The 16,426-nt window shown below is 37.1% G+C and overlaps 1 protein-coding gene across 2 annotated transcripts in view; it reads left to right on the top strand.

Annotated features, from left to right (window-relative positions):
* LOC144526589 (macrophage mannose receptor 1-like) overlaps window positions 1-9,368 on the top strand; it is a 30,579-nt gene extending 21,211 nt beyond the window's left edge. Inside the window, exons 22-33 of one of the 2 annotated variants that reach the window (XM_078264144.1) lie at window positions 108-235; window positions 524-562; window positions 804-842; window positions 1,082-1,120; window positions 3,792-3,894; window positions 4,082-4,314; window positions 5,626-5,788; window positions 6,039-6,209; window positions 6,323-6,439; window positions 6,840-6,998; window positions 8,412-8,441; window positions 8,530-9,368. In XM_078264144.1, coding sequence (XP_078120270.1) covers window positions 108-235; window positions 524-562; window positions 804-842; window positions 1,082-1,120; window positions 3,792-3,894; window positions 4,082-4,314; window positions 5,626-5,788; window positions 6,039-6,209; window positions 6,323-6,439; window positions 6,840-6,998; window positions 8,412-8,441; window positions 8,530-8,786 — 1,478 coding nt within the window. In that variant the 3' untranslated portion in view covers window positions 8,787-9,368. The remainder of the gene's footprint in view (window positions 1-107; window positions 236-523; window positions 563-803; window positions 843-1,081; window positions 1,121-3,791; window positions 3,895-4,081; window positions 4,315-5,625; window positions 5,789-6,038; window positions 6,210-6,322; window positions 6,440-6,839; window positions 6,999-8,411; window positions 8,442-8,529) is intronic. The other variant, XM_078264145.1, reaches the window with a different exon arrangement.
* Window positions 9,369-16,426: the final 7,058 nt, after the last annotated feature.

The raw sequence follows: 16,426 nt of genomic DNA, 5'->3' as shown, positions 1-16,426 counted from the left end.
ATGTGCAAATAAAGCAAACTGTTGCTGAAAAGGAACTACACGCTGTATTCACTTAGGTAACGTTACTGTTGACAACTTCAAATGATCAATGTGTGTTACATTTTCAGTATTTTTGACTACTAAAATGGCTGAGGCACCAACCACAGACCTGTGGATTGGTTTGTCTAATGCACGTGGCAATCCATTTCTCTGGACTGATGGGCGACCAATGCGATACACCAACTGGGGGAATGAAGTAAGTGGACACTGTAATTTTGTTATTAGAACGTGAAGTTGTAAAGTACAAGAAGTATGTGCTACACTAAATAACTAACTAATCCTTTACCTTTTTTAATGAAAATGTGACCTTTGTTGCAGCACCAATATCCTTCATTTACAATGATTGAGGACTGTTTTGGAGTAGTTAACATGTTTAAACTTTACTGTGCAAGAGGCATTGCACAAATGTGTCAACTTCTGTAATGTTTATAATAAATTTTTTTGGTATAATAAATATTTCTGACATCCTTATTTTCTATTGCAGAGGCCATCTTTTCACGACTTTAGACTGCACGATTTTGAGGTAAAACCTTTTTGACAATTTGTAATGTGCAATACTAGGCATGGGCTGGTATGAGGTTCTGACTGTATGATAACCTTCAGCAAAAATACCACAGTTTCATGGTATTGCAATTACAGCTCTAAAACGTATTATTTTCAAATGTGTGCAAGAGGCATTGCACAACTGTGTCAACTTCTGTAATGCTTATAATCATTTTTTTTGGTATAACACATATTTCTGACATCCTTATTTTCCATTGCAGAGGCCATCATTTCACAACTTTAGACTACACGATTCTGAGGTAAAACCTTTTTGACAATTTGTAATGTGCAATACTAGGCACGGGCTGGTATGATATTCTGACTGTATGATAACCTTCAGCAAAAATACCACAGTTTCATGGTATTGCAATTACAGCTCTAAAACGTATTATTTTGAAATGTGTGCAAGAGGTATTGAACAACTGTGTCAACTTCTGTAATGTTTATAATAATTTTTTTTGGTATAACATATTTCTAACATCCTTATTTTCCATTGCAGAGGCGACAGTTTTATGGCTATAGTCTATACGATTCTGAGGTAAAACCTTATTGTAATGTGCAATACTAGGCATGGGCTGGTATGATATTCTGATGGTATGATAACCTTCAGCAAAAATATCAGTTTTGCAATTACAGCTCTAAAACGTATTATTTTGAAATGTCTGGGTAAAAAACAACATCTTCTTTTCCTCCATTGAACACACAGAGATGCACCGATTACAATATTGTAGGCCGATTCCGATTTCCGATTTTTCATTGAGTTTGAACAGCCGATACCGATTTTAGCCGATTCCGAGTTCATATTGTCTAACCACTTTACAGCACACACAAATATTTATTTTCTAACTTTTCTTTAATAGAGAAATTTTACATTTTGCATAGAACATTTTTTGAATAGATAATCGATCGCTCTAAAATAGAACTATATAAATTACTCCTGGTGTGGGAAATTCACACAAATCTAAAGTGCAATGTTATGGTAGAACCATTCCAATATCCAACTAAAAAGATATCTATCTATCTTTTTAGTTGGATATTGGAATGGTTCTTCCATAACACTGCACTTTAGATTTGCCTGTTTGAACGTCAACAGTAACGTTACCTGAAAACAGTGTGGAGTTCCTTTTCTAGCAAGTTGGTTTTATTTGTCATTGTGCATAAATACGAACAACATACCGTTGCTGTCAACGGCTTTATCTGCTAACGTTAGCTACCGACGGTTACCTCGGAACAATCCAGCAAATAGACGGTGCCGGTACCTGAAACATGATTTAACGTCACTGCTCATTTTACACACAGTTTAGCAACAAAACTAAACGCTGAGGGAAGATTACTACGTTTTTAATGTTGGTTTTGAGCGATGCATACCCACTAACCTGGAAAGCGTTTTAAACAGTACCGTTAATCATCATGTCGGAGGAGGAATACAGTTTTTTTAATACAGCGTCTCCTGCAGTGGGGAAGCAGAGGGACCGCAGCGTTCGCTAACGTTAGCTTCTCATCTGGGGCTAACGTCTAACATCTGAGGACATGGATATGGACTTGACTCCGGTCAAAGAATCAGGCTCCAATATATAGTACACAGTATATATAATATAGTTATGAAGTGAACTAAAAGCAGCAGCTATAAACTTACAGTGCACAATGATATTAGCTGTGGCTGTTACCAATGTTACAAGTAGGCTACAGACATGGAGCATTGAATAAATCACGAGGTGGTTAAATGCACATAGCCTACAGAGCACATCACATATTAACGGCGATGATTAGCTAAGTAGACTCTAACAAGTGTGCCGTGGAGAAAAGAAAATAAGGCTTTCATGACAACTCCTGCCATAACTTCAATCTAAATTGTTAAACTATACAGATATATTTGTCCTGCATGGTGTCACACAACAAACTCCACATGTAGCCTACAATACTCAAGTTTTCCTCACGAACGCACAAACCAGACAGAATGAAGAAAAAGAATAAATAAAAAGTCTGCTGCCTCTCTAAACAGACATCAAGGCGCATTGCCTCTTACTCAACCGACATCAGACTACAGTATCGCCGTCCACCTGTGGGGGGCATGGACAGGCTTTCCAACAGGCAGGATAATTTAAAAGGCAACCGCGACTACATTGTGCGTCTGCCCTATTACTGATACGGTGGCGGCAGAAATTTTGCAGTGGCAGGCCGCCACTTCCAAATCTACATAGAGGAAACACTGGATCTAATTGTTTTTATGTAAAAAGTACATTTTACTTTGTGCACACATACATACATGTGCTCTCTCTGTACAACACAGATAGTCGCAAAACCAGATGTACACAATGGTGAAAGATTTAAACAACAGACGTGACACCAGCTGAATTTATTTTAACACCACAGCAAAAGTACTAACTTTGCAGAAAATGTGTACTTTTCTGCTTAGTACAGTTACGTTAGGAAGGAAAATAGCTGACATTAGCCATGTTATCTGCCTCGGTAGCAGCATGAAGTAATCGTTTCACTATCAGACATGCTATGTTAAATCTCAAAGCTGATTGCAAACGTTCATTCAAAGACAGCATTACATTACCTTGAATTAGTTTGATACCGTTTCATAACGTGGTATACCTTAAAACCGGTAACTGGCCCATGCCTATGTAATACCATTTCATTTGTTTAGACTTGGAGCCAAATTACACTTTGACAAGTTGGGGTTATTTTTGATTAATAATATGCATCTGTATTGTTTGTAATATATTTTCCGTTTATATGCATACACATTTCTGACATCCTGATTTTTCATTTAAGATAATGGATATTGAACCATGTAATTGGCCAACGATTTATGAGAAAATACTTTGACACACTGTAATGTGCAATACAACTTAATTTGTCTTGACTTGGATTATTTGCTATTTTGTAAAGATATTTATAATAATATGTCTAAATAAATAAAATAATAAATAAATCAAGAATTTACAATGAACCCTTTTAAAAGGACAGTATACTGTATATAAATGATTGGGTGCCCTGCTATTTTAATTGGTTTGTTCATGTTGGTGATTTATATGTGCAGGCAGCGACATTAGGGCTGCCTCCTCTTAGATAGTTGATATCTTGGTCAACTAATGATAATATTTTGCCAAATAGTAATTTTTTTTATGGGAAACATGCTGTCAGTCACCTGGATTTTACCATAGTTTTCTCTTTAACTCACCATTGCTGTGTTTCACTAGAAAGCATGTGTTGTGATGACTACCAATCCCAACACTGGTATAGGGAAATGGAAAAAAAGCTCCTGCAATGACACCAATGGATATGTCTGTCTTCAAAATGTTGGTAAGCCTATTCTCTGCCCTTTCTCTAGAATGCATTTCATATGGAGTAGAATGTTTTAAATTCACAATGGCTGGCACAATATTGTCCATTTGTATTTGTTACATATAGAGATTGCCATGGTCTATATTCCAATTTTTCGATACAAGGATAGAAAAACTAAATGTATCTAATTTCTCACCCTAAACAGACCCATCTCTCCCAGACTCCCTAGAACCAACAACTTCTAACGACTATGTCAAAATACTTAATGACTCTATCAAGGTTGTTACTCAACAAATGAACTGGGATGAAGCCAAAAAGCACTGCGAAGATGATGGTGCCAAACTGGCTAGCCTGCGAAACGAGTGGTCACAGGCCTATGTGGAGCTGCTGGCTTTGAATCTCAACGCTCCTCTGTGGATTGGACTGAACAAAATGGAGGTACAGGGCAGAAAGCCTCTTAAACTTAAGATGCTTACCTTAGAAATTGTAATGTAATTTTATTTAAACAGGGACAGTGCATAATTAAACATTAACATAGTATAAAACAAGGAGAAATGCATCCACCAGGATGTAGCCCAATTGCTATTTTCCACCCGTAGTCCCTGGGCAGGTGGGTAGAGCAATAAATATTCAATGCAAGTGGAATACAAAACATCAGAATATACAATTTGACAAACACATTCACAGCAAATATGTGCAAAGTTGCAGCAATAACATTATCAGGGGCTCAGTCATTTCCAGATCCTAAAACCAGTCCCCCCCACTCCTTCACAAGTATGTAAAAGTATGAATTTACTGTAATAAAATTTGATAGGAACAAAGCTGTGCAATCAAGTCCTAACCCCCTAACCCCGCACGCACACAAAAAAAAATTTGGGCTATATGATGGATGCTGAATGTCTAAATTTAAATAGAATGGCGTGGGTTTCTCACAATAAAGCATGATATATAGCCTATAAGGGTATACAAATGTAGCCTATACTGTTAATAAAAATTTAGAATAAGTCATGCGGTTTCAATCTCCTTAACACTAGAACAGCCAGAGCGGACACCATTGGGTACTGTGATTCAAAAATGTAAATTACTCATCATTGTTATTGCTATGTTTCCCTCTTGCCCTGACTTTTCCTTAATACCTATTCTGCACATACCTGGGTTCAAGCTGTTAGATAGGCTAGACTATATGGCTGTGTATAGTGTTACAAACACTAAAGTTAACCTGGGCTCGTTAAACAATAAAACACAGCTGCTTAAGGTTAAACTACTAACTGTGTGTTGCGTTTAACGTGTGAATGAGACTTAACTCAAGACTTTACAACAACCAATGTTGACCAAAGTTCTGTATAGAGGAATCAATAAAAGACATACAATACATAACTCACACAATGCTACTAAAATACAAATAAAACAATACATAAAACATAAGAAAAAATAACAGCCATACAATAAAAATAAATAAAAACAAAATGTCAACATCAGGTGTCAAATGCCAGGGAGAAGAGTTTGAAAAACAGACTGTTAAGATGCCTGTCTAATGGGTAGAGGCAGATCATTCCAGTTTAGGAGCTGCCGCAGCAAAAGCATAGTCCCCTTTTCTTAACTGACTTTTTATCAATGTTGGAGACTAGTTAATTGTAAGAAGAAGGTGAGAGTAAATACTTAACTATATAAATATTTCCTTAAAAAAATAACTTGACTATATTTTGAATTAATGATGCCGAATGCAGTTTGATCAATCTTTGCTTTCAGACTGGTGGATTTTTCCGATATATTGACGGCCGGCGTCTCACCTTAACCAATTGGGAAAGCCGGGAACCACTGTATCAACCTTGTGTGTTTGTAAATGTGAATGGAAAATGGAAGACTTCTGACTGCAAACAGAAAATGGCCAGCATTTGCATGAAGTCTACAGGTAAGGCTCATGTAAATGTTAATAAATTCATGTGTGACTCATTCCTAAATGTTACTGTTAATTTCCACATACATCCTGTGTTTACTTGTTTGGAACATTATTACAATTGCGACGTAGATGCGACGTAGTTCTTTCACTCTATAATATTGACACATACAGTAGGTGCTTTTTTCAGTGCACTGGATTTGAAATCATGTACTATACAGTAAGTAGTTAATCCCAGTGTCATCAATGTCTCTCTCATTCAAAGATGTGGCACCAACAGAGTCAAGCGATTTCCCAGGATATTGCCCTGAAGACCCAGAATCACCTAGACACTTAATACAGATGAACAGCTGGCTACCATTTAGGCATTATTGTTACCTTATTATCCAAGATAGGACTAAGTGGCCAGATGCATCTGCTAACTGTGTAAGACATGGTAAGGATTTCCTTTGGATGGTCTAATACATATTCTTAATCACTGAGCTGTGTTTAGCTTTAACTAAATACCTACTGTTTTTTTTTGTTTCATTTGTTTCTTTGTTTGTAAAGGTGGAAATCTCGCCAGCATTGAAGATCCTTCTGAGCAAGAATTCATTGAGAGCAATATTAAAATATTTCAAGACAGCCAATCCTCGTTCTGGATCGGCTTGTATAAAACTCACACAGGTACAGTCAAATTGTCTGCTCTTTCATGAAAAGAAACATTAAGCTATACTTGAACATAAAAAGTGTGTCAGAAGATCTGACACAAAGCGGTTACAAAATTACTGTATCTTTATTCCTGCAATAATAAAAGGCATAGAAACTATGTTTGGTCAACAAAAAAATAAATATATATATATATTTATATTAGGGCTGTCAAAATCCCGCATTAATTTCGATTAATTAATCTGAGAAAAATCTACCGAAATCTGGTGCCACCGATACGTCTGCGCTTCTCTCTGATGCTCTGAAACAGACGATACAGGAAACACAAACACCGCCCCCTGATATTAAAACAATGCTTAATCTAGTACACAAAAAGAAACTGTAGAGAGAAAAATACTGAATTTCAATTTGTCCCCAGGAATTTGGAAGTGGTTGGATAAAACCACCATGGACTACACTAACTGGCGTGAAGGTCAACCTGATGGCAACAGTTATGGTTTGATTACAATTAGAAATGGGAAATGGTTGACAGGCCAACACTGGTATGACAGAGGATATGTTTGCAAAACACCAAAAGGTGAGATCATCATACTTATTAGAACTCAGTTTGAATTAACTTTATGCCTTTACAATAACAGGGAATAGTTAACACATAAACTGTTGAAACTAGAGCTGGGCGATATGGAGAAAATCAAATATGATATTTTTGACCAAATATATCAATATTGATATTGCGGCAATATTGTAAGGTTGACTATTGGTGCTTTTGCAAAATAATTACACAAATTGTTGATAAATAATCATCAATAACGTGTATATTATGATGACGTGGGTAAAGGCTAGAGAACAGTTAATCAGTAACATTGCTACCAGCAGTTTTGTGATGTATATTAAAAAAAACACAATTTAATATTTTGTCCAGTAAAAAATATGCTTGAATAGTGGATTTTTTCATCTACCCACCAACTTGGCCGGTGAGTCAAAATGTTAATTTCCGACACTGCACACAGGGACTGACGTCACTCACACAACGCACCTTGCCATTCTCGCTCTAACTTACGCTACTCTTGTAACTCCGGATTTCCACTGGATGCAGAACGTCTGCGGACCGGCTCCGCTGCGGAACGGCTGCGTGCTCCGCCGTCCGTAAATACCCACTAGGCCCGGATTTGTTACGGCACGGCTGCAGCCATGACTGACAGCTGTAGTCACGAGGACCCACAATATCTCGCGAATTCACGTAGAATAGAACCACAAAACCAACAACAGTTTGTTTCCATCCAGAGGAGTAGAGGGGAAACAACTCTGTGCTGTGTTTTCAAGGTGTAGTGCAGGGAAATATGATCTACCGTGAGCACGGTGTATTTTATTTTGAAAACTAACTAGATTTTTATTTTGTTTCTGTGCTCGACTTCCTGTCCCGCACTATCTGCCGTGTGTTGAATTGCTGCGGAGCAAAAATAGAAGCTCTGCGTATCTGCTCCGGAGGGCTGCGGACTGCCGGAGCTGGGACGTAGTCGGAACGCAGCCGTTCCGCAGTCAGTGGAAATACACACATTGACTTTAATGGAAACCTAATGACTCCGCCGACGTTCCGGAGCGGATCCGCAGCTGTTACGCATCCAGTGAAAATTACCGGTAACGGGGTTGCGGTTGACCGCCATATTGCGGTGAAAAAATCCATACCATCACAGCCCTAGAAAAGGCAAATAATACAACAGCTAGGTACAGTCTGGTAAATTCAGAAAATTACATCACTTTACTGTAATGCAGTCTTTAAAACCAGGGAAAGACAACATTTGTGTCATTGCGATATCTAAAATTGAAGACGATATCGAGCCTCATATATCGATATAATATTGATATATTGCCCAGCCCTAGTTAAAACAAATGAAATCAAAAATATATTCATAAATTGATTTTGATATGTAAAATATAATATCAATCAAATTATACAGAAATGATATGCCTTTTGTTGTTATCTTTCTAGTATTAAAACAAGCGCCAGAGACACCTGTTGGTAAGTTACATCTCCTTATCCATTTTAATTGACTCATAATTATACATTGGTTCTTCTGGCTCATCATCTACGTGTTGAATCTGTGCAGTAAATCCTATATTGGAACATCAAACCCGTGGCCACATCATTTTGGCAGTTGTGCTGGCCATTACTGTGATCGCCATAGTCATCGCATTGTTTCTCTTCAAGAAGTCTGGCCTCAGCTTACCTATTCCTGAAAGGTTATCTACCTTTGACAACCCACTTTTTTTCAACAATGAGCGGTCCCAGCCTGATCTGGTCGACACTAATAAACTGGTAGCAAATGCAGAGGAAGAGAACTCTGGGTCTGTTATAACTGTGTGATGTAAATACCAGCAGAATCTACTGGGGCATTCAATGTATCATGGGCAGAGGGTTGATGGCATTCTCATTTGCACGACCAAGTGAAATGAGAGTATCAATGTAGATGGCAATAACTGGCTTTAATGAACAAAACAATTTAAGCTGTAGGATGTCTTATTTGGTATAAAAATCTCTAAAAAAATTTGAAATGATGTTTGTTGTTGTATATTTTATGGCAACTAAGAATGTACTGATTGATTGAATGAACAGGGGGGATCTTAATGGATGGATGGAGAATTTATTGATTGATTTAATTCATTGAATCATACCATATTTTACTTTAAACAACTATGCTTGCTAGGATTGTGAAATGTCTACTAGACATTTAACAAGGCGGAAATATTAATGTCCCTACTGGACCATAGTATGAGTTAAGAAGGACCGTATATGCCCACTGCATTTCATCGTTGTTGAAGCTACTGTGGATAACATTTCATCGGTCTAAAAATTCAGGTGACTCCAAAGATATGTCTTGCACATGAGAATTAAAACAATTGTATTAAAAAGCATTGTGAATAAATACCCATGGGCATTAAGATTGAATTGTGTTTGACTTTTTCTTAAACTTTAAAAAGAAAGGTCAAAGGGTGTATTTTGACATGCTTTTTTTTGCCATTATAGGCCTTTATTTGATAGGACAGCTTAGGTATGAAAGGAGAGAGAAAGGGGGAATGACATGACTGAGCCTCTGCGCTCTACCAGGTGAGCTACCCAGGTGCCTTACTTACCAGCATTTTGAAGTGGTTATACTTTTAGTCCACCACTTCTTAAACAAAAATATAGTCCTTTTATATCCTTTACCTATATCTGCTGGTTGTGGTTACTGATTATTTAAAAGCTATGTTTACTGAGAACCAATAAAATAACCTGGACAAACAGGATACGGACAACAGTATTATCTACCTAGAGGATGCTAGAAAAGGCAGTGTTTATGTGAAGTCACAGTTAAAACAGTTATTCAGGGTTTTTTTTATGAAAGCTTTTGTTAAAAAGAAGTGGCGGAAAGTTTAAAACGCCATTATAGGGCTGTAAAATTAATCAGATTTTGATCGTGATTTCGATTTTGGATCACAAAAACAATGTACTCGAGATAATTAATTTTTGCACATTAAAAAGGTGCTGTAAATAGTTACTGCAGTACAAATTCAAAATACTGGAGAGAGTCGTTTCCTCCACCCCCCTCCTCCCCAGACTCGAAGTTCACGTTGGTTGCCAGGCTGATACCGGAGCATCCACAACAATGTTGCTAGACGCTTGTCTCACATAGCCAGACATCACTCCATAGCACAGCGGAGTAGCTAACGTTAGATGCTGGCTATATTGACAGTCATAAAAGCCTGTGTACCCAACTGACAGACACATGTTTTCGGCTTAGGATTACCGTAGGAACTGCTAAAAATTCCACAACCTCGCCATCCTCTCCACGCGCCAGACAGACACACTTCCTCGGCTTAGAACTACGATAGGAACCGCTAAAAATACCACTACGTTGGCGTCCTTTTCCACCCGACTGAACACACTTTATTGGCTTAAAATTACGGCAACAATCGCTAAACACACTGCAAACTCAAAGTCCTCTCTTTCCGATTTACAGCCCCCCTCTCTTGGCTTCAAATAACTCACCGTTGTCGGCTACAGCGGCTGAACACGTTGTAATCAGCCGTGGCTGCTTGCCTGGTCCTGGTAATGTTAGCAGTTAGCAGGGTTAGCATGGCGGCGTTAGCCAGGACCAGTCGGGATCACTTCACTGACTGTGTCTCAATTGTTTTTGCGAGTAACCAACTCGGGTACTCTAGCTATATAATTCAATGTGAGTAGCTACACAAATGTTGAAATGACATAAAATGCCCGTCCATAGTAGCTGTGATAAATTAGCCTGAAGCTAATGCTTACCTGTTCAGGAGGAAATTAGCCAACTCTGCGTCCTTTTGGGCTCTAAGCTGTCTCCATCTTTCAAATACATCTCCAATATTTACCCAGACGGGGTTTTTTTTTATCGGGTAAAATCAATCTCCGTTGATCCTGTTCGTTTGTTTGCTGCTTTTATGACTGTACTAACCTAACAACTGTAGCGCGCTGGGTTTACGTTTTTACAGGTATATCTGGCAACCCGGCCTGGCTGACAAACTGGGCAGTTGATAACAACAAACTTCCATCACGGAACAGAAATTTCAAAAGGAGAAAATACTGGCATTAGCATTGTTGTCAGAAAAGATAGTATTTCAACTTAGCATGTTTCCTTAATATCTGATGACGCATTGGGGTAATTTTTGGATTTATTACAGTAAATATGTTACATATTGGACCTTTCAATTTTGCAAGTAAACTCTTATTTTGTCTCGTGTTCTGATGGGGAATTCAAAAAGTTCAATGGGAAAACTATTCAGGGAAATTTGACTGTTTAAGATGTTTACACTGGTGATTTGTTAAGGCCAACGGTTTCACTGTTTTCAAGTTATTTATATATAAATGCAACATCTTGTGTGCAATGTGACAATGTAACAGTGGATTCACTGAGAAGCAGGGGCTAGTGTTTCTTCAATGCCAAAATAACTTTTAAAATCCATTACTTTCTTATGTAATATTCTCTGCATACAAAAAGTGTGCAATTCTATAGGTAGTAGTTCAAGGTATATCGCGGTTTGAAAAAAGTCACGGTTTCAAAACCACTCCAATTTTCCGTCATACCGTTCCTGCAGTATGAGCTGTTTTTTATGAGTCAAGGAAAGAAAGTGTAATTTAGAAATCCCTCTCCCTGCCAGTGTGCAGTGCATTTAAAAATAAGATTTTTGCTGAAGGTTGTCATACCATCAGAATCGTATAGGCCCATGCCTATGCAATACATTATTTCAAAACTTTCCATAGATATTATTAAATACTGAAAAGACCAAAAACATTAAAGCAGTGTATGTTCACATCAAAAAGCATCAATGCAGACAACAGTTAAAATGCAAGAGCAATATAGTCCAGGCTGCAGAGCAAATAATATAACCTCCATAACATCCATTAACAAAAACACAGCCAACGATTAAATACACAGCATGGGCATGCTCCCCTGTAAGAAAATTTTGTGGATTTTAATGTTTAAATGCATCAATCTGGTGCAAATTCAAATCTGGTGTAAATTCAGAGGTTAGACTTGATTATTCATATATCTATGGATGGAAATATTTGTGCTGTAGCCTGAGCTATTTTGCACTTCAGAATTTTAACCATGCACACACAGGTGGAATAGTTTTTTTCTTCATATTTTTGCATTAATGTCACTAGGAAGCATACCAGTAGAAATATATATTCATATTTGTAAGTGGGTTATATATAAGTAAGTGGGATTGTCTGGAATCTGGCAATATAATAACCATTATGGTGGAATACACTGGCTAAGCAATTTACAAAAAATATCTGTGCTGACATCAATAGTTTACATGAGAATACATTATAATTTTGTAGATCATGTAGAAATTATGTTGCAATTTCAAAACCGGATTACTCAGGGACCGCTTGTACTGATGCATGTGTTGAGTGAAGAGTTTGTGAGATATTTCACAGAGAATAATGGGTGTGCAGAGATTTATGCAGAATGCAAATATGATAACATTTCATGTAAGTTCAATGTTAATTTTCTTGCAATTTGTCACAGCAATGGGGTTAACACTTTTGCATGCGCCATATCCATGTCACATTCTCATAGGGGCTGAGCCCCCCTAAAGGTCTGATCATAGAATCGCCTCTGCTGCTACTTCATACTTGTACTCCACTACACCTCAGAGGGAAATGTTGTAATGTTTACTGCACTACATTTATCTGACAGCTTTTGCTTTATTGCTTCACGCTGGGCTTGTTTCTGCAACAGCTCATTGAGTTAAAACTATTGAGGAAATTAGTATTAAACGAGATTGCTGCAGTCGGCAACAGCGAAACAAGCTACAATGTAAGTTAATAGGACGTCAATTGTACAGCTTGTTTTTACGTTCATAAAAGTGCCTGTTTTGCCACTGACAGACTCAGATTAATATTCTAAGTGTCTGACAACATTATGGAAAGTATTTCTAAGGAGGTCGACCTTTCTGTTAAAGAGTAAGATCTTTTTTTAAAACATAAAAAGTCCGCGAAATTGCGTTCGCTGAACCCACCAGACTCCATGTAAATAAACAGTAATTTTAGCATCGTAAAATGGGCAGTCTAGAACATCTCTGAGCTCTGAGGCTTGCTCTGGCTGTCTTGAGCCTGTGCGTGTAGGGTGCACGACTATTTCATTCCAATTTCGGCTCTGTCAGTCACAGTGAAAACCGGGGACATTTCCGGGGACAGCTCCAGCCAGGGACAGGTCACCGAAACCGGGGACTGTCCCCGGAAACCGGGGACGTCTGGTCACCCTACATTAAGTTCGCTAACGTAACACTGGAAAACAAGCTAGCCAACGCAAACAACTGTCCCCTGTTGTTTTTAGTTGTTAAATTTATAATGTTTGATTTTTAAGGTATGAGTATTTCTTTTTCTAGAGAACCTGACAGTTCACATTTTGCGCAGTGGTGTGACCGCATTTTATTGTTTGATTCTAGCTAGCTAGCTAATGTAAAATAACTAGGGCTGTCAAAATAACGCGTTAATTTTGATTAATTAATATGAGAAAAAAATAACACGTTAAAAAAATAACGCAGACTAATCCATTCCATATTGACGTTTGACCCGGTGGGGTTTTAGCCACCATTCGACTGTAAAATGAAGGAGGGAGACGAGAATGTTCTGCCTGGATCATTAATTGGAACATTTACTTGTAAAAATCTGCCAACCCTGGCTAACGAAATCTGGTGCCACTGATATGTCTGCGCTTCTCTCTGATGCTCTGAAACAGACATACAGGTAACACAAACACCGCTGCATGTGACGCTAGTTAACACAGCAGCTAACGTTAGCCTACCGCTAGCTAGTAGCTGGATTAAAAACGGTTAAAATGCTGACAGCTAATGCTAAATGGTGTAAAATTTACTGTAGAGGATTCAACACCAGTATGTAACAATCTGCAGGCAGCTGCCTAACACAGACTGATGAAACTGGTAAACTACAGTCTCGTGGTGCATTTGAAGTTATTGTAAATGTCGTTTTCCCATCTGGTGGTTGTTTTTGTCGTTCAACAGCAATTTACTAGTGAAATAAGTTATTGTTATTGTTATACATTATTAATAAATAATTTAATTTTGACCATATGGCCTTAGCAATAAACAAGCCATTCTTTAATGTCACCAACTGTTGTTTAGTACCCTTTTCTTTTCTTTTCTTTTTTTACTTTCTTAAAAAGTATCGGTTCAGGCACCGTTAATTATGTATGTGATTCATTTTGATTAATTAATCAGAGTATGTAATTAATTAGATTACATTTTTTAATTGATTGATAGCCCTAAAAATAACATAAAGAATGTCAACCTTACCTATTCAGTAGACTTCGTTACCATCTTTCTACACATAACACGACTGGATTACATTTACCAGCCGTTACGTGCTAGGGGCGCTGTTTCATAGATAGATATAGATAGATAGATATACTTATTTTCGGATTTGGACCTTTTCATGGAATTCCTTGTGCTCGGCCGGTCCATAGACAGTAAAGGGTCGGTCGTATAATACCGGTAGCCTACATCCATGGCAGCAACCGCTTACGTAGGTCCTTGTTAACTTCCTCTCAGTAAGTCGCTTTGGATAAAAGCACCGTCAGCTAAATAAAAATGTAATATAATGCAACAGTGGTGGAAAGTAACTAAGTACCGGTAAATTTACTCAAGTGTTGTAAAGTACAAATTTGAGATGGGCTACTTGTAGCCTGCCCAACATTTTGTGCTACTTTATACTTCAACTCCACTAACGTTACATGTCAGAGACAAAATATTTTTTTTTACTCCATTACATTTATTTTATATAACTTAAAACTAGTTTCTACGTACTTTGCAAATTCAGATGAATAATACAAAATATAATCAACAAATAAATGTTGATGTAATTCTAAATGCTCCTGCGCTGGGGCTAAATGTTTATGTAATTTATATATATAGATGTTATATTATATAGATTAAAATAATTGATCCTCAGGGGGACATTCACAAGTTAACCAATGTATAAAATAATTAAATTTAGGCACACTTTTATCAGCTGCAACATAAGACAACACAAGTATCATGCAACTTTCATGTCAAGGACAAATCTGGAGAGTAATAAGTGATGGAGGTGCTGACATCTTTACATTAAATGTTAATTAACACATTGCTTGTTTTACATTTTAATAATTTTCAAAATTAACATCTGAATGCTGTACAAAACAAAAATAACCAAAACAAATCATTTTGAAAAGAACCGAGTCAACTCAATCTCATCAACTCAAAGCAATCATATACAGTAGGTCAAGTTCTACCAAACAGTGCAACAGGCTTTCTGGTTCTCCTTACATTTACCTAACAAGGCAATTATGAAGTATGTACAAATGCATAGAGATTGTATTCAAGCAATATATTTTATCACAAGAAGATGCATAGAGTATCCAGCATATAGCACAGGTCAATGTCACCAAAAGATATTTCATGCTTCCAGACAGAGCAAATGCAAGTCAATAAATATGCTTGAACACCATTTAGAAAAGTAGGAAGCAAAGTATGACTTCCCTTTAATCACATAGAAAAATAGTTTGACTTTCCTTACCAATGTTTAAAATAAATTGTTGGCTTTTGAAGATACACCGATTGTAACACATGGGGGCAGAGTCAGATGTGACACTGAAACACACAAGTCTGTTGTACTACAGTCTTTTTTTTACCATCTGATCAGACAAAACATCCCTTTGTGTAACTTTGTAGAAAGAAAAATCATGAGATGCATTCCTTTTACGAAAGCCGAGAACAGCCGTTTATCAATTATTTTATTGTATCCCATTATCTCACGATCACAAGTTTTTTTTATTGTATTATGTCGGGATAACTGAGATGTTGTCCATGATAACCTGATTTGAGCTATGACTAATGATCATTTTCATTATCAGTTAATCTGCTTATTACTTTCTTGATTAATCAATGAACTATTTAGCGTATAAAATGTCAAAAGAAGTGAAAAAATGCCCATCATCATTTCTCAGAGGCCAAAGTAATATCTTCAAATAGCTTGTTTAGTGCGACTTAAAGTCCAAAACCCAAAGATATCTTATTTTTTAAATAAAATGTTCTAAAACAGACAGGCGGAAACCAGATATTTGGCATTTTTGCTTGGAACTATTAAAAACTAGCTACTAACAAATTAATCAAGGATAACTATTTTGCTATCTTGAGAAAATAAATTGTTTTCTGGAGATATCTCGATAAAAGAACCTTTTGTTTTTCTCATACTACAGTTGTATAATACAACATTCCTGTAATAACTCCTACCTTCACAAAGGTTATAATGTTCGGTTTAATTGAAACTGTTATAGAGAGGTGTGATCATTCTGGAGGATGTCATTTGTGATGCTGTTGAACTGAATTGTGGTCACCCCATTTATATCAATGAGGGTAGGCAACATAAGAGAATCACCTGTCAGTATAATGCAATACAATTCAACAGCTTTACAAACTACATCCTCCAAA

The sequence above is a fragment of the Sander vitreus genome, chromosome 12 (assembly GCF_031162955.1).
Source record: "Sander vitreus isolate 19-12246 chromosome 12, sanVit1, whole genome shotgun sequence".
Classification (NCBI taxonomy): Eukaryota; Metazoa; Chordata; class Actinopteri; order Perciformes; family Percidae; genus Sander; species Sander vitreus.
This window is presented reverse-complemented; position numbering and strand designations above follow the sequence as displayed.